The 19,865-nt window shown below is 40.3% G+C and overlaps 1 protein-coding gene across 1 annotated transcript in view; it reads right to left on the bottom strand.

Annotated features, from left to right (window-relative positions):
* Positions 1-237: 237 nt before the first annotated feature.
* LOC129774730 (protein rigor mortis) overlaps positions 238-19,865 on the bottom strand; it is a 41,111-nt gene continuing 21,483 nt past the window's right edge. Inside the window, exons 6-12 of the mRNA XM_055778643.1 lie at positions 16,768-17,010; positions 16,415-16,708; positions 15,881-16,366; positions 15,663-15,813; positions 15,500-15,593; positions 544-707; positions 238-484 (exon numbers count right to left, since the gene is read on the bottom strand). Coding sequence (XP_055634618.1) covers positions 361-484; positions 544-707; positions 15,500-15,593; positions 15,663-15,813; positions 15,881-16,366; positions 16,415-16,708; positions 16,768-17,010 — 1,556 coding nt within the window. The 3' untranslated portion in view covers positions 238-360. The remainder of the gene's footprint in view (positions 485-543; positions 708-15,499; positions 15,594-15,662; positions 15,814-15,880; positions 16,367-16,414; positions 16,709-16,767; positions 17,011-19,865) is intronic.

The following is a 19,865-nucleotide window of genomic DNA, read 5'->3' as shown; positions in this document are numbered from 1 at the left end:
TCCATCAGGACAACGCAAGGCCACACAACTCCGGGAGCTTAATTGGGATGTTTTAATGCTTCCACCATATAGTCCGAACATGGCACCGAGCGATGCATATTTGACACAAATCGAACAATCCAAAACATATTAAAAAGAGTTTCAAATTTCACGAGAAAAATAATGGATTACTTTTCCCCAACCTAATAGATGAATAGAATCCAATCTAAAACGAATATCGAAAAAAGAGTTGGAATATAATTCTTGGAATCGTAGTCCGGTATTTATTCAGTTCAACAGTTGAAATTAAACAACAAAATAACCTTCCTGCAACTTTGGCATCAACGTACAGAAAAAAACTTAACGACTCAAATTCTTCTTTCACTCCTCCGTCTCTTGTAGTTTCCCATTCAACACATCAATGGCACGCTGAATATCCTCGGTCAGTTCCTTCCGCTTGGACAATACTGCCACCGCATTTTTGTACTTCTTCGATGCGGTCCATCTGGGAGGGAAAAAATCCAAATTGAAAACAAGAAAGGGAAACAACGAATCACTACTTACATGAGTGCCGCTCCCTCCATATTACCAACACTTTCCAAATATTGTGCCCACTCGTTGGCAACCTGCTCCAGAACGGGATCATCGCTGGCTTTGCGCATCCTGCAAATGACCCACGCTTCGCGGAAGTACTTGTTTTTGCAGAGATAATCTATGGCTTCGGCGATCTGCAAACAAAAACACCTTTGCGTTATTGAGCTGTTAGTCTATTCTGCAGGACCGAAATCGCTGTTTTATTGCTATTTCAAAATTCAATTTTCAAAGATTTTTTTAGTATTTCACATGAAATTTTTATTTTTTCCTGCACGTTTCCTCGATTCATGAATTATTGAAACATAGTATTTTCCTTTTTCAAGGCATATACAACACACCGAATCTTTCATCGTATTTAGGATGAGATTTAAAATCGCTAAAAATCACAAGAATAATTGCCGTAGAATTTCATGCCATTTATGATTTGAACAAAAGTTCTTTTGAATAAAACCGCGACTTTTGCTGTCTAAATTTCGATGACCCTGTACACCAGTTTCGATTGCATAGCAAAAATGGTAACTCGTATGCTAGTTTACTAGAAGATACTGTTACTATTTTATGTTTTATGTGCCCCAAGGGTGAATAAATTAATAGGATCCCTGTGAAGAACGAACACTGATGATACGATAAAGAAACCATATTCCGGGAAATATCAATATCAATATCAGAATGATGGTTCGAGCACTTTCTCTACGATGCATTTGTCTTCAAGGATATCAAACTATGCGTCTTCTTCGCCATATATACTCATTTGATGAATTTAATTCGTAATGCTCTTCAGCCTTTCATAAAATACGGATAATGACAAATCGTCTTCAACATCATCAGACTCCTTCTTCTTCTTCTTCTTCTTAACACATTGCGGACCGCTCACGAGATTTCTCGTGTTTCTCGTTCCATCTGTTACGGATGGATCACGAAACAACCCATGTTTTCTACACTTGAAGGTTAAATCCTTGGTTTTCCACGAATCTTACAAGGGCTACCGATGGCTCGCCTTCGTCTCATCCACATCAGAGGGAACGATCTCAGTCGTGGAACAAATGAAGCGTTCAAGTTTGCCCCAAAACGTGCGGTCCTTAATGTGTTAAATGGCACTAACGTTCCTAGAAAAACTTCGCTGCCTCAACTTAGTATTACTTGCGTGATTTTTATTTGTAATTAGTTGAAATTTCTATGCCGGATAACACGCCTTGAATATATTCTGTAGGGACTAGTTACGCTAACCACTCGGCCACGGGACCACATCATCAAACGCTTGTGCAATCCAGAATATCGTGTATGGAATATTGATGTATTTCACATAATCATGAAATTTTTTGCTTCATCTAAGAACTAAGAAAGATAGTCATAATATATCTGTTTCACATGCTAGTACATTGGTTGGAGATGTTGGGAAACAAAAGCTTATAAAATATTGCTTCATCATTCTTTCGTAGTTTCTCTGTGCCATATTGTTTCGAGGATTTATCGAGAACACAAGAGACAAGTTGATCAAAAACCAGCCCTTGTCGTAAGCAGACAGCTCGTTAAGATTCTTAAAAATTCGATGATTGTTGAATCTTCCAATTAACATGAGTAGAAGCTATTACTACGTCCACGCAACAATCATCATGCCAGTCCTGCTCTTGGGGATATTGGCGTTTTTTTTAAGAAACAAGATGTATAGCACCTTGTCTATCTCCGGATGCTAGGCCTTTTGAAACATTTCCGGTTTGCTGCAAAACAATTTTCGAATAAAAACTTGTCATTCATGATGCTGACCGTTGAATACGATCTGGTGTTGTACTTCCGTATAATTAAGATAATGAACATTCCTTGATCCGTATGTTAATTTTTTTTCACAAGCTGACCCGGCAAACTTCGCCCCACCCTAAATTTATTTTTGGTTATCAAATCCACGTTTTCTTACTAAGCACACGTTCATGAGTCCAATCGCAGAACTGTTCATTGATTGATTTTCTAATCTACCCTTTAAAATTATTTTTTGCTATAAAATTTCAGTACTTCTACCGAAACTTGACATTGTCATATCAGATTATTTTCAGACACAATTCTCGTGCAAGATTTTTCATCCACTTACAAATAACATGTTTCTCCGCTACATGGAATAAATGTTTGATACGGAAAATATGATAGAATGAAGACAACACATTCGACGATCCATTTTTATTTATATAGATTGTTGCGGTAGTTAGGTTAGGCGCGATCCTTTGTTCGATTTCGTCGAGCAAATTACGAAATTCCGTTTAGTTGTAATGTAGCTTTTGCTATAATTTTATTAAATTAGTTTTGATTCATATAAATTCTTGAGCTATACTCACAAAAATCGGTTGCATGGATGGAACAGCGCCCTATCCTAACCTTAATATAGGCATTCACACGCGGAATCTGTATGTATATTTTTACGTTAGGTTAAGTTTCATCGTATCAATGTGCTACTTACAACTTTTATGCCTATATAACTTTAGTATAGACTTAAGTTTTACTAGCTGTAAGTCTCAATAGTTTTACTTTAGAAATATAAGTTTTAATATAGTTCACTCTTTTAATTCACTACATGTGCTTGTGGCTTTTAGAATGCGAATGAAACTTGTATGATGTGCTGTTCCGTTATTTCGTCCCGTTTGGACTGTCACTTTGACAACTTCCATGACAGCCCGCCTCAATCGTTACAGAATCGTTACCAGCAGAGCTGCCAGTACCAACACTCTCTCCCCCGTAACACTGGCCACCAGGTCCAGTTTTACCAACCACATCAACCTCCAGTACAGCCAACCTAGCCACCGACCTACGCACGAGCCCCCTCGCAGTTTGTATGATAGCTTGCCGAGCTCTTCCGTCTACCCCTTTAATAACTTGAACGACCCGACCTTTCGTCCACTCATTTACGATTTCCTTCGCCTACAACCAACACCAACTGTCCTTCAGCTATTTCCTTTGCTTCGCCGCACCACTTCGGCCGCTTAGTCAGCGTCGGAAGGTACTCTTTAATCCACCTTCTCCAGAATATGTCGAGCTGGTGTTGTATTTGGTTCCATGATGAACGTATAGCTTCCGCCGAATTTGTAGCTTCGATGGGCGGCTGCCGTGCACCGCTTGAGTTGCCTAGAAGAAAATGGTTCGGCGTGAGCGCCTCATTCTCTTCTGATGTAAGTGGTAGATATGTTAGAGGACGGCTGTTCACAATAGCTTCTGCCTCAACCATGAAAGTCTCCAACGCCTCATCATCCAGCTTCCGATTATTGTTGTACGCCGTTTCCACGGCCGTTTTGATCGAACGAACCATCCTCTCCCAAGCACCACCCATGTGGGGAGTGCTAGGAGGATTGAATATCCACTTGGTAGCGGTACCTGTGAACGTTACAGCCATTTTCTCAACTTGTTCCTTAAGTAGTCTATCAGCGCCTTGAAAATTTGTCCCGTTATCCGAATAAATCTCGGCTGGTGATCCTCGGCGACAGATGAACCGACGAATACATTTCATGCAGGAATCCGTTGATAAGCTATGAGCCACTTCAACATGAACTGCACGTATTGTCAAACACGTGAACAGAGCTATCCAGCGTTTTGCATTGCTCCTTCCAATCTTCACCGTCAGGGGTCCAAAAAAATCCAAACCAATATACGTAAACGGTCGTACAAACGACGCAATCCTTGCGAGAGGCAACGGTGCCATACGTGGAATATTCGGTTGGCTCTTGTGAACTCGACACCACTGGCATGCTTTCGCTACTTTTCTGACTGCCGACCGGAGTGCTGATACATGATAATGCTGCCGAACCTCGTTCACTACTGTTTCTGAGTTACCGTGATGATATCTACGATGATAGTTATCTAAAACCAAATATGTCAGCGGATGATTGCTCGGTAGAATTATGGGGTATTTGGTATCCTTCTCTACATTTGGTGCCGCTCCGATTCTGCCATCCACTCGAAGAATACCTTGCTCATCTAAAGTGGGGCAAAGTTGATACAGAGAACTGTTTTTTCCTACGCCTGTTTTTTCGTAGATCGGCTTTGTCCTATTGCGTATCAGCACCATCATCTCATCCGGATATCTTTGCCACTGTGCCTCACGGATTAAAAGGTTTTCCGCTTTTTGGAGCTCTTCGGATGTCAATGGACCTGCTAAACGTTCTTTTCCAACAATATTTTGTTTCAAATTTCCTATGAATCGGTATACATAGGCTACAGCACGAATGGCTCTGGTTAGTTTAGAGAAACGTTCCATTTCGACCAAGCGTTCGGGAATCGGATTTGCTTTATGAGCATAACAGGGACGTAACTCTTCGTCAGTTTGTTTGCTGGACAGGTTTTCTTTCGGCCATTCTGTTTCTGCCAGCCGTAGAAACGAGGGGCCCTTGAACCAAACACTGTTTGCAGACAGATCTGGTCCATTTCCCCACTTTGTCGCAAGGTCCGCCGGATTTTGCTTAGAGGGAACCCAACGCCAGTTCGTTACATCGGAGATGGTCAGCAATTCTCCGATTCTGCAGGCGACAAATTGTTTGTAGCGACGATGGTCAGACCGTAGCCAGGCTAATACGGTAGCTGAGTCACTCCACAGGACTTTCCTGGTGATGGATAGTGTGTGGTTTTCGTTGATGAACTGTGCTAATCGACCCCCAAGAACTGCGGCCAAAAGCTCTAACCGTGGTACTGATTGGGTCTTCAAGGGGGTAACCTTTGTCTTCGCCGCAACCAGTATGCATTCCGGTAATCCGTCAGGGTTCAGAGTTCGGAAATACGCCGCCGCACAATACGCAGATTCACTGGCGTCCACGAATATGTGGAGTTGTAGATCCCTGTAGCGCTGATGAGTTGCGCCTGGGAAGTAGCAGCGAGGTATTTTCAGGTCACGAACGTCGACTAACAGGTTGATCCATTTTTTCCACCTTTGGTGTAGCTCATTCTTCACTTTTTCATCCCAATGTGTTCCAGATCTCCACACCTCTTGCAGTAAGATCTTCCCGTGTACTACAAACAGACTTAGCAGACCTAGCGGATCGAAAAGCGACATCAAACATCTTAGCAGCTGTCTTTTCGTAGGACTTTCATTGCTGTTGAGCAAGTCAACAATTTCCTGCTTCATCTCGGTTGCGAAACTGAAGGTATCTTCTTGTGTTGACCACAGGAGACCAAGAACTCGTTCGGGGTCATTGTGTTTATCCGCCGCAAACGATTTATCTTCCCCGAGGTTTGTTTCACCCAAACCTTCCAAAACCGCGTTGTTATTGGACAGCCAGTTCCTCAGCTCGAAGCCACCTTGCTCATGGACGAGGCGCATTTCCCGTGATACTTTAATAGCGTCTTCCACGGACTCGTAGCTCTCCAGAGAGTCGTCCACGTAGTGGTTCTTCACTATACCTTCAACAGCTCGCGGATACAGTTCTTTGAATTCTGCGGCGTTCTTGTTTTTGATGAATTGCGCTGATGCCGGTGAGCACGTGGAGCCAAAGGTCGCTACATCCATGAGGAACACATCGGGAGTCTCGGAGGGATTATTGCGCCAAAGAAATCTTTGAGAGTTGCGATCTTCCTTCCGTATGAGAATTTGATGGAACATTTCTCTTATGTCAGCCGAAACGGCTACGTTGAACTGGCGGAAGCGTACGAGTACACCGGGAAGTGATATCAGCTGATCTGGGCCCTTTAATAGAACGGAATTGAGAGAAATTCCGTTTACGGCCGCTCTAGCATCCCAAATCATGCGTACCTTTGTGGGCTTCCGAGGGTTCACTACAGCTCCTAGTGGCAAATACCATACCCGTCGCAAGTCTGCGCTGTTCAGTTCTTTTTCGGTTGCTCGATGGGCGTAGCCTTTGGATTGGTAGTCTTCCAATTGTCGTTGTAAAACCTGCTTCAGATCTGGATTACGATGCATTCTTCTCTCCAAGCATTCAAGTCGACGTAGAGCCATATTATAGCTATCCGGCAATTCTATATGGTCGAACTTCCAAAGTAGGCCGGTTTCAAAATGACTGCCTACTCGAACTGTAGTATCCTGCAACAATTGTTGAGCACGTTCATCGGATTTCGACAATAGTGGAGTCCCAGGTAAAACTCCGACTTCATCCATGGTAACGAATTCCTTGACGATGTCATGAAGAGCTTGATCTGACTCACATCCGCAAGCATGGCAATTGACAGATAATTTTTGACCGTTGCTTGCTCTGCCTCCGTAGATACACCAACCAAGTCTCGTTTTCGTGGCGATTGGCTCTTGTCTGGATCCTTCGCGAATTTTCAGTGGAACCATCAAGTTCAAGTTGTTGACTCCAATTAGAAGTTTTGGAACAGCTTTTGAATAGCTTATGACAGGTATTCCTTTAAGATGAGTATACTGCTTCGAGAGATATTCATACGATAGTGACTGCGTGGGTAGCGACAATTCTTTAACCGTTTGAACCTCCTCCAAAGTAAATTTCCTTCCTCCAGTTGAAGAAACGGCCAGTGATATCAACTGCGATTCTTTCTCCACTCTGGTTACGTTGGCAGTCCACAATAGGCATAGAGGCATCGTTACACCATCTACGCCAAGCTCCCTAGCTAAACTATCTTCGATTAGTGTCAAGGATGAACCATCGTCTAAGAACGCGAAGGTGTCCACAGCTCCTTTGGGTCCATGTAATGTGACAGGTATTATCCTGAAAAGTAGTGTCTGTTTCACTAATCGATGTGAATGATTTTCTGCAGTATTTACTAAGGCCTTTACATCTGAACTACTACGCGATGAATGTAGAAGTGGATGATGGCGGAACTCACATCCGTTTATTCCGCAGTTGGACGGTTTTCTACAACTTCTTCTGCCGTGAGCGTTCAAACAGTTTCGACACAGTCCACCGGATTGCACATACTTCCAACGGTCCGCGACAGAAAGGGATGTGAAGGTTGAACAGTTCTGGATCCGATGACCGGTATCTTTACAAGCTGGACATGGCCTTGCCTCCTCTCGGTTGGTAAACGACGGGATACTAGCACTGTCTTCCATATCACCTTGATGCGTGTTCATATTTCCTTTTGTGTGCATAGTATTCTTCACGATTGCACCTGATTTCACACTGCTGTTGGCATATACGGTCACTTTGCTCACAGCTTTCACTACACTCGACATAAAATATCCAAAGGTTTTAAGATTAACTTCAGGGAATCCCTGAAGATACGAACCCCACTCCATTTGAAGATGAGGGGGAAGTTTGGCGACGAGTTCCGCGAGAAGAGAGGGGTTTGACAGATGTGTGCTTTGACCGGCGACTTCTAAATGATCGCATAGAGTTTGAATAGACATTCCAAAGTCAATGATGGTTTGGAATCTTTCCATTTTAGGCGGAGGCGTTGCTCGCACCTTTTCCAGGAGGGCTGATATTAGTAGTTCAGGCCGACCGTAAAGCAACTGAAGCGTCTCCATGATATGGGGGACGGATTCAGGAAGGAGCAAACGGCTTTGAACAGCTTCGTATGCGGCGCCCTTCAGGCTACGTTGAAGGCGGCAAATGTTTTCAGCGCTTGAGAACCCACAAGTTAATGTTGTGTTTATAAAGCTACTCATAAAAACTGGCCAATCAGCTGGATTTCCAGAAAATAGGGGTAAATCCCGCGGCATGACTTGCCTGGCGGCTAACTGCGAGGGGGTAGGGGCAAAGGTGGCTAAATTCATGTTAAACAATGGCGATTGCGAGGGTGACAAAGCAATACTACCGAATTGTTTCATTAGATGTTCAATGTTCACATCGTTGATGTTTGGTGGTATATTCGTTTGCATCGGATTATTATCTGACCTACCTGGTGGCACAGGGAAAGATACTTCTCTTGGTAAAGATGCGAGGTGAGTTTGTGGTACAGTTGTGATAAACGGGTTCACCGCTGGAACCGGTGGTGGAGGAGCCAACTCGGGTCCAAGGGCTGCAGGAGCTGATGCGAATGTGGTTGGGGGCGGCAATGCTGACTCCGGTTCACGAGCTCTCACGAATACTGGCATTATTGCTGGCGAATCGGTTGATACACGTTCAGGATCAGGTGAATTAATCAGTAGCGCAGGAACGTTGGTCGCTTCCAAGGTGGGATGCTGCTCGATGAGTTGCACAGGTCCTGGGGTAGATTGTGCCAGAGGAACTGTTTCTGCTATTCTGTTGAAAACAGCATGTCTTGTTGGTTGTTCATACTGTTTCGGATCTGTTTCCGATTTTCCAAATTCCGGCACGAAGATCATTGAGGGAGGCGCAGAACGTTGCTTAGGCAGCGATGGACGTTCCAAGGGACTCTGATGTATATCGTTAACCGGTAGCTGCTGCTGGTGCGGAATATGACTGCTTACTGCAACGGCGTTCACGTATGTGGGAGGCACTGGCGGCATTGGAGTGGCGTCCTTCGATGTAGGAACCTCTGCTTCCTCCTCCTGCTCTGCACATTTACTCACCCAAGTTGCGATACGAGAAAGCCTACTCTGCTTGCTAGTCCGGCTACGCTTGCTCAGGACACTACCGTGTTCGTCTTCAGGCTCCAGATGAGACTCGAGCAATTTATATTTTTCTTCGACGAACTTGGTTTCGATGGCTTGGAGCTTCTCCAGCTTCTCAAGCTGTAAATTTACTTTTGCTGATTTATTAGACATTCGCGATCTTCGGGACGTAGATGCGATACTCTCTCGGCAGTCCACATGGCATTTAGTGCATGACCATGATCGATCCTTGATCGAACCGGAAACGCCAGCACACGAGAAATGCCACCATAACTGACAACCATCACACTGCACCATACTTTCATCGCCGTTCCGGCGGTCGCACTGTACGCAATCTGTCCGATTCTCGTCGAGCGTTTGTGCGTCTTGCAATGTATAGTCGCAGGGCTTCTCTGGAATCACTTTCTTTGGAGTTTGATTCATATCGACGAGGTCAACTGCGGTCGATTTTTCAAAAGAATGTTGCGGTAGTTAGGTTAGGCGCGATCCTTTGTTCGATTTCGTCGAGCAAATTACGAAATTCCGTTTAGTTGTAATGTAGCTTTTGCTATAATTTTATTAAATTAGTTTTGATTCATATAAATTCTTGAGCTATACTCACAAAAATCGGTTGCATGGATGGAACAGCGCCCTATCCTAACCTTAATATAGGCATTCACACGCGGAATCTGTATGTATATTTTTACGTTAGGTTAAGTTTCATCGTATCAATGTGCTACTTACAACTTTTATGCCTATATAACTTTAGTATAGACTTAAGTTTTACTAGCTGTAAGTCTCAATAGTTTTACTTTAGAAATATAAGTTTTAATATAGTTCACTCTTTTAATTCACTACATGTGCTTGTGGCTTTTAGAATGCGAATGAAACTTGTATGATGTGCTGTTCCGTTATTTCGTCCCGTTTGGACTGTCACTTTGACAACTTCCATGACAGCCCGCCTCAATCGTTACAGAATCGTTACCAGCAGAGCTGCCAGTACCAACATAGATAGAAGATGACTTTCAAACGAAGATCTATTTCGTTACCGCAAACATCAAATGGACTAACAACGCTTGTCAATATGTAATTGTAGAACACATGCGAATTAAATTTTTCGAATTTTCCCATTTTCATTTCCCATCTCAAGTTTGGCTCCATTTGAAACGAAACGTTTATCGATCCCTAACACCTCTATATGCTAAGTTTCATTCCATTTGTTTGATTAGTTCTCGAGTTGTTCAGCATCCTCTCTCCCTTCTTTAGGGGAAAGAAGTATAAGACCACCATAAAAACATTTATTGCCCCCTAAAACCTCCATATGCCAAATTTGGTTCCATTTGCTTGATTAGTTCGAGTAATGCAGAAATTTGTGTTTCATTTCTATGGCGGCCCCCCTTAGAAAAGTGTAAGGAGTGTTGAACCACCTAATATACTAATACTAGCTGACTCGGCGAACGTTGTTCTGCCATATAAATTATTTCTAGTGAATATTTTGGCTGTTAAATAAAGCATAACTAATATATTGTAAGTATGTTTGATTGGTTTAACGATCTATAAAATTGATCGAAGGTGATCGATAAAAAACAAATGAAAAAAAATGGATCGAATGTTTATATGATGTTTCTTTATTCAATATATTTCATAAAGGTAACTGACATGTTCGATCTCTTAAAAGTAAGTGTAAAGAGAAAAAAGTAATACATTTTTTGTCAAAAAGTATATAGATGAAATAAAGAAAATCAATATTCGTTTCTTTCAATCGTTGTCTCGTTGATTAAAAATACGCACTTGCCATCATCAAAATGGACGGTCAAATTCATAAATGCTGAATGGACCATACATTATTGGCAGAGCTCGCAACATCGTAGAATGGCGTTGTCTTGACCATGTCGAATCATCATATGATACACATGAAAATCCATCGAGCGCACTTGTATTTGTAGCGTCTCCTCTAACCGCATGTTCATCAATATTATTTCAAAATGAAAAATGATGTTCATGAAGAATAAAGTACTTGTGGCGGAGTCTTGTTGTTTAATGTTTATGCTACATACGTCATGTCCCATCAGAATGGCTGGCAAATTTTTCGTCAAAGAAACACTTCTGACTTGCACTATAGTCACATATATTCTAGAGCTTGACGACAATGTCCGGGGTTGTCCACGGTGAGGGGGGAGGGAGTAGGAATAATGGCCACGTAAATTTTCAAAAAGAATGCATTCACATTTATATTCAAAAATAAATTAAATCTGTTCTGGATGCACAAGAATTTTCACACTTTTTCACACTCCCGCTCAATCTGAGTAATTTTAATTGATCAAGCGGTCGATCAGCCATATTATTTAACACATATATTTTTCTCATACCGTTGATATTATTTTCACAATATTTTGAAAATAATTGTGAACGGTCGGGTTTTACCGTTAATAATAGAGCATGTGAAACGAAAGGATCCGAAATTGTGTAAATCGATCGGTTAATATTGATTACAGGGACAGGATGATTATCGAGGATCTCTCAGGGTGGGACTTTACGCGTATCATGAAACCAACTATTACAGATTCAAAAGTATTCATAGTTGTGAACTATACATATCTAAAACTTGTTCTGAATAGGAACTAAAATAATTCACAACTCAAAAGTGCCCTCACATTTACGTTGTCTGTAAATTTCAGGAATATTTCAGAAGTTTTTTTTTTAAAGTTAGTGGTTTTTAGAAGTTGTTGTCATTTACCCTCAAAAACATAACAAACATTAATGTTTTGATCAACCAAAATAAAACTGTCATACTGCAGTATGATTCGTTCTTTGAGACCGAACCTTTTTCTTATTGCACCAATTTTATTCCAAACAAGTTATTTCGTGAGATCCCAAAAAAGATATAAATTCTGAAAATAAAAACGCTTAGATTGATTAAAACGCGACTTCATTTTGGAATTCAATTGATACATTGTATTAATTCCATTATGGGTAGATTTTTTATAACTCGGCTGAACAATTGCTTAAGAAATTGATAAGAGATAAAGAGATGAAAAAGGAATCTATTGTTCGACTGCAATATTTTGAACGCAAATTGTTTGTGCAAGTTATTTATGCGTTCCTTGGTTTTTGTGTCAACATACGTCAGGCTTCGAATTAGTATACTTAGTCACAATGGAGTAGATTTCGTGGTTTTTGTAGATGCTTAGAACGAAATTACAGTAAAAGTAAAAGAATTTGTTTGGTGCTTAGTATCAAATACAAATCATAGAGTAGTTTGATTGATTAGGTGGATGAAAGAATTAAATAGTAAAACCCACAAATTTCAAGAAAAAAAATTAGAAGTGGTTTAAAATTTTTGATAAATTACTTATTCACAAGAAAATGTGAGGTAAACTTACTTTTTGATTTCAAACTTGTTTTCGACATACGAGGGCGGTCCGATAAGTACATAGCCTCATCGCCCGATGATGTCAGTATCGCAAGAAAAATTACTTATCGTGTAGTGCATTTCTCGTAAACGGCAACTTCTCCAAAAATTTTGTTTTTTTTTTGTATGCAAAGTACTTATCGGACTGTCCTCGTACATAGCTCAAATCTATAGAAGTTCGGTGACAAAAAATGACTATGACTAAAAATAAACAACTCTATAAAAGTCCAACCACCAGCTTAGTTCAATTTGATACTCAATTTCATTGATCCTCAATGATCTATCACGCCCTGAAATATTCTCAACACACAATATACCAGATGATTAAAAATTTTTTAGAGTGTCGACTTACGCTTACGGTTTAGTTGCATGTTAAACGGATATGTCTGACAGCTTTGATGTCTGAAGATGATTTGGTTGTTATAATTAAATAAATGATTTAAAACACGAAGCAGCTGGATGTTATGACTAAGTTCTCGAAATTGTGTAAAAATGCCAAAAACATGACTTATAGAATATTTCGAGAAAGGCTAGCCTGTTTCATCACTGTACTATTGTGAAGTTTTGGACCGATTAAGAACAAAAGGCCAGGTTTATTGGCGAAAGGAGTGTTCCTCATCCACGATTATGCGCGGTCCCATTCTGCTCGCGTAACTAAAGAGCAATTGAAAAAATTCAAATGGACTGTGTTCGAGCATCCTCCTTACTCCCCAGACCTCGCTCCTAGCGACTATCCTTTATTCCCGGTGTTCGGCGTTCGGCTGTCAACGATTCGATAACACTGAAGAAAATCGCGACGCAGTTAGATCGTACTTCAAAAAGTTGGACGCTACGCACTTCGCGCTCGGAATAATAAAACCCGCGCCACGCTATGAAAAATGCCTCGAACGCTACGGCGATTATGTAGAAAAATAGAAAGTAAAACGTAAATTTCGAAAATCACCTTGTTTTTTGTCCTAACTTTATTTTTCCGCGAATTCTGAGGCACTGAAACTTATTTTTTGAACGACCCTCGTTTAATGCAAGAGTTTGCGGAAGAGAACAGAGACAACACAAATGAAATCAGGAAAAAATGAAGAGCAATACAAAACTCTGCTTGGAAAATCAAGCTACAGTTGATTAATATCTATCAATTAATGATTCAAGATTATAATTGAGGGGCTTAGAATGCAAGGGGTGTAAGTGACTTGATCGATTTCTCTTCGTAAAGGTTTTCTTTGATTAATAACTCAACTGCAAAAACATTCCAATTTGAGTTTGCTATAGAATTCGATAGATGAGGTTCAGACTTCCTTTCAAATTGTCAATTACAGCTGGGAATGAGTTTGCAGCTAAGTTATGACCAAAAGAGAGAGTCGATGTAGAGAAATCGATCAAATCACTTACATCCCTTTCATTCTAAGCCCCTCAATTAAAAAAAATACTGTGAAAACAAAGTAATATTCTCGAATACACTTCACGGTGGAAACGGAATGAAACGTATCCGCGATGACAACGGTACGGTGTCGACATCTGGATACGAGATTAGTTTCCCGCTAAACTTATCATTATAATATCAAATTATCTTCAGATGAATTTTTGTATGAGATTATTATATCACATGAAGAAAACAAAGTTTTCCACTCACATTAAATACCAGTTTGATACGAAGAAGTTAATTTTTATTAATGATTTTTTGACGTAGGATTACGTCTTTCGGGAACATATTGGGGTAAAAATTGAAAATCGAAAAACGAGCACATCGTGAAAATTGTCCATTTTTAAACGCTTATTGCTCAGTCATTTCACGATGGATTGATGAAATTTTTGCGTCAATCGATTTCGGCACTCCATAACAATTTTTTATATTGAATAAAATAATATATGTCATGAAACTAATTATCGAATAATTGAAAAATCTCAACCCCTATCCTAACGGAAATATCCACTTCTAATTGGTCGAAAAATTGGACACATGCGGGGGTTCCCTAACAGAGACATCAAAACCAAGCTGCCTGGGGGAAATCGGCATTTCAAATACATAGTGATAGGGGGAACTTTTGTTCCTACCGCAATGTGTTCCCTAACAGAGACATCAAAACCAAGCTTCCCGAGGGAAATCGGCATTGCAAATATATGCAAGTCGGGGGCATTTTTATATTGCATTTAGCACAAGTGTAAGTGAAAAATTGTATATGGTAGCAGTCGTGTTAAAAATGACTTGATGTATGAAACGATTTATTCCAATTTTCATTAATAAAAACCAAGGTGTGTTCTCTCTCGAGAACGGGCTGTTTTTTTTTTTTTTTATTTCATCCATACATAATACATGAGGCATCTCGTCTAAGGTCACAGAGCGCGGTTTTCATCATATCTCATTCCACTTCGGCATCTTTTATCTGATACGCACCACCCAACGACTGTTTACCATACTTCTGTCATCATCACTTGGTAAACACTAGTGGAGTGAATAAACAATACCCAACAACCAAACAAAGTTGGCCTTTTCAGGGCCACCAAATTACTATCAAAGAGTTTAATGATGTAATTCTTCGAAATTCCAAAATCAAGATATAGCCTAACGGTATCCTACGTGAACTATGCGGTCGTGTCTCGGACACAACCCTCCTGTGACTTTTTTTTTATTTGAAAAGTGCTCATTCTGCCTGAAATCTCAGGGGGAGTCTAAAATCGTGCCTTTTCTTTTTTTTTTTCTGTATTATAGTGACTTTCAACGCTTCTGGCTGGTTCGTCACTTTTACCTTCCATTTTGGAAGAATGTCGGGAGTGAGAATTGAACTCGTGATCTTGAGCGTGAGAAGTATGGATGTTACCTCCACGCCAGATCGGCTCCTCGTGCCTTTTCTGTCCACGTGGTATGTGGACAGCCCCTGACAAAAACAAAAGAAAATAATTCCTGACTCCTAACTCCACTCCCTGATAACTTTCGGTGAGGCCTAAAGATTAACTTCGGAACTCGCTTTCGCGTATAATCCGCACCGCGGACCGTTGGCTAGCGGATAATCGGGGTTCTACTCTACACCACGAGAAAAACACGATGTTGAAGATGGAAGGGTTTTTACAGCCGAACTTACCTTATGACTCGCCAAGAAGTATGGAATCGACGCCAGTGTGTACTGTTTCTCCAGAAACTGATATGCATAAGCTTCGCAACACTTTTGCCAAAATCTAGAATTTCATTCAAAAAATTAATTCAAAGCTTATCCTTTATGTTATAGGGCAATGATTGTGGCTCACTGATAAGAAATTGATGGAGCCAAAGCAACAAGCTGATCTGTGAGCGTCTTTGAGGCGATTCTCGCAATGATTTCTTCCTTCAGACGGAAGCCAATCTGTGGCAGTAGAATTGTTCCTATCGATGCCGTATGAAAATCGTGATGGTTCTTAACTGAAAAAAAACACATGATTAAAATGGTTCCATAACCTCACAACCATCCTATAGTCACATTACTCACTTTCTTCATCTATCAATTCCTTCAAATCCTTCTCCGTGGTAAAAAGCTTCTCATTGAAATATTTATGCTCCTTTGGGTTCGTATCCTCCTGGTCCTCGTCGGGTTCCTTGAAGTGGGCCAGCTTCGTGATGCAAGCAAGTATATCCACAGACTTATTAATTTCCCGATTTGTCAGGTGGAAAGTAGTCGGAATGTTTGTCTTCAGCTGAACAGGCTTAAACTCTTTGATTTTAATTTCTCTCAAATGATCCGACAGAAGATCTACTGATTTTCTGCAGGTTTCTGTGTCATCAGCTTTCGGGGGCGCCATACGCTCAGCGGACAATGATTCTGGTAGTGATGTCTCAGATCGGTCATCCGAAATTTGTTCAAAAGAAACAGATTTCTTCGACTTCTCCATAGATTTCCCTGCCCGTTTCCTATCGCGAGCCGCCTTCTTATCAATTCTGTCCTCTTGTGTAGCCCACTTGATCGATGGTTTTGTTTCTGGAAACAGGGGTTGATTATCCGTGCATTTATTAAATTCATACTTACTCTTTGCTTGTATATCACTTTCTGCTGGGTATTTTGTGTAGTCCACAAATTCCAATGTGGTACCTTTTCCAGAGAGGATAATAATATTCTCATGAATTGGCGAAAACAATGCGCTGAACACGGAGTCCACACTGCGATACGACGCTATGCAACTGCATGTTTGTGTATCCCACACCCGAACGGTATTGTCGAAGCTTCCAGATACCAGCAACTTACTATCCCCATGGCCCCACCTCACGGTACAAACACCCTCAGTGTGACCTTCCAGCAGTTTGATGTTGTCGTTTACTTTATCTACGTGTGTTTTGGAAGACTCAAATTATCCGTCATTCAGAAATTAAAATAATACCCACCATCCATTCCATCACTGAAATCAATCAGTCGAATGTGGATCTCATTCGACGACACAGCAAGAATGTTATCCTTGAATTGCATTGAACAAATGTATCGTCTAGTGATGCTCCCATGATAAAGCTGAGCCATGTTCTTACTCAGATCGTTGATGAACAAAAACCCGTCTTGAGTGCCGACGAACAGAAAATTTCCCGAAGCCGAAACGCTTGAAACCATGCCAAACTGACGCAGTTCAATTGGGTCTGAAATCATGGGAGCAAATTGAAATAATCTATTGGGTTGTCCGAAAAGTAATTGCTGAATTTTTCATTACTAATAAAATACAAATTATGTGTACATAGAATGAACGCATCCTTTGATGAACATCATACTCCCAAAACTCCCAAGTTTTAAAATATATTGCGCACAAATTTTTAATTTGGTGTGTGTAGATTAGGGTACCAATCAATGTATGGGAAAAAATGGACCCCAAAATATCAAGAAGTTATCCTATATAAAATGTTCACTACCTCGAAAAAAACACCCTATGTCAAATATCAGCTCGATCGAACTTAAGGGAGAGTGGCGCAAAGCGGTCAAAGTTTAAGTTTTTTGAAAATCGAAAAATCACCCAAGGGGGCAGAGTAGAGGAATTCGGGGTTTTCGAAAAAAAAGTGTTGATGCCAAATGTCTTAAAATTACTTGAAACGTCGAGATCTCTGAGACATTTTTTTTCGAAATAACAGTTAATCTCGACGAGTAATGCAAGTTTAAGACATTTTGGCATCATTTTTCTTAAACCCCGATATTCGGTGATCTTTCGTTTTTCAAAAAAAATAAAAATTAACGTCTGTGACACTTATAAAGTTTGAAGTTTGAATAAGCTAATATTTTGGATAAGGTATATTATCGTGCGAATCAACCTTTCACAGCAAGTTACGAATGAAAAATCGAAATAACTATTTTTATTGACACCTAAGACCATACTATTCATACTATTCCCAGAGTCCCAGAGTCCCAGAGTGTCGATTTTTGACAAAAAATTTTTTTGAGATGACACTAGATCTCGACGTTTCATGCAATTTTAAGACATTAGGCATATTTTTTTTCGATAGCCCCGATTTTCTTTACTGACCCCTTGGATGATTTTTCAATTTTCAAAGAAGTTAAACTTTGACCCCTTTGCGCCACACTCCCTTAAATCCGATTAAGCTGATTTTTTTTTTCCAAAATATATATTTTTATCAAGGCTCATATGGCGTTAGCCTCACGGGGCCGGGAGTTCAATACTTTGACAATTTTTCTTATTATCTATGTTAGTAATATGTAACCGATTACTCGCGGTTGGCTCGAGGTTAGTATTACAAGTGTTTTCGTAATTGGGATGTTGCTGTCTCCAATGCTCTGTACGTGTGCCCGACACGGGATACTTCCTATTGGGATGCAGCTGACCATTAACCAGCAACGCCCCCCTAGTCTGTACCTCGTATCTAGCGTGGTGCGTCTTTCTCGACTCGAGGAATCCAGGATAGAATGGTCACTAGCCGGCGCAATCATCAGTTCGTGTAGAGTTGTCATGATATAAGCTGATATTTTACATAGAGTGTTTTTTCGAGGTGGTGAACATCTTTGACGTGGGACTACGTCTAACCGGAGTATATGGGGATGAATTGAAAACCTAAGCACAAAACATGCAGGAAATAATGAAGGATTTCGAATGTCTCTAACTCAAACATTTTTTAATAGATCGGAAAGATGTTTGCATCAATTGATAGGAAATATTTCTACGCTTCTATCACAATTAATGAAATGTTATTTTTCATGAGATAAACAATTGAATAACTGTAAAAATGTCAATCGTTTTCTAAACACCCTAACTGCCTCGTTTTAATTGGCCCGTTTTACGGCTTCCCCAACACAGGCTTCAAAATCAATGTACCTGGGGGAATCCGCTTTGTAAATAGACATGCGCGTAGGGGGTATTTTTGTTTCCACCGAGCTGTGTTTCCCTAACACGGACTTTAAAACCAAGGTGCCTGGAGGAATCTGCTTTGCAAATACATGCAAGTCGGTGGTACTTTTGTTCCCATTGAAATATGTTTTCCTAAAACGTACTTTTAAACTGAGAAGCCTGGAACAATCGTCATTTTAGATACTAGAGATGAATGAACTTTCGCGTTTCGAGTAAGAACATAATCTATTACGATGCATGAATTGATCTTTCATGGCAACTCATCAAACTTTTTATTTGCAAAGCAAATATGTTGAATTCAATTGAATTCGAAATTTTTTTCATTCAATCGATAATTTAATTTATACAATTCAAATGCTTACTAAGACAACGGTAGTCCCACGTCAACCTTGCGGTTATATCATAAATATAACCCACTCCTTTTTATGTGGTAACTTTTTGAAATACGAGATGACCATTTTCATTGGCACCCTAATCTACACACACCAAGATCAGTGGCGTCTCGTCCGCCTGTTCAAACTGTTCATAGGACAGGTAAACAATCTCAGAAAAAAGATTTTTTTTTCTTATAATTTTAAATTTGTAGTATTGATGAGAAATGATCGAAGGTAATTTATTTGTAATTTCCATATTATCCCGAACATCCTTATTTATTTTTTTTTGTTTGGAGGAAACTGATGGCTACATTTGACTACATCACACAGCCCGCACGCAACACAACACTACAAAATAATCAGTAATGACTAGCTTTTTATCTTTTTATCTGAACCCGCTATCATTGAAATACTTTTTTGCATCCTCAACTGCGACAGGGCAAATGCAGTCAGTTATTTATAAAACGATCACTACTACTGATGCGCTGTCTTACGTAAAATAACATTTGAGCTTCAAAATTTTCAGCTGACCGAAGCCGATGGAAACACATCAATGTTGATTGAACTGGTTAACTCACTTGGTCACGCGTCGCCACTGACCAAGATAAAACATTGTTCGTAAAATATTCCAAAACTTGAGCGTTTAAGCTTTAAAATAATGTACATCCCATAGTTATGCGTGCATTCTAAGTACAAAAAAAGTATTTTATTTGTAATGAAAAAAATCGGCAATTACTTCAGGGCAACCCGATAATTCATAACAGTTCAACAA

This window comes from Toxorhynchites rutilus, chromosome 3 (assembly GCF_029784135.1).
Source record: "Toxorhynchites rutilus septentrionalis strain SRP chromosome 3, ASM2978413v1, whole genome shotgun sequence".
Taxonomy (NCBI): Eukaryota; Metazoa; Arthropoda; class Insecta; order Diptera; family Culicidae; genus Toxorhynchites; species Toxorhynchites rutilus.
The sequence above is the reverse complement of the archived record's forward strand: the minus strand, read 5'-3'. Positions and strand labels throughout refer to the sequence as shown.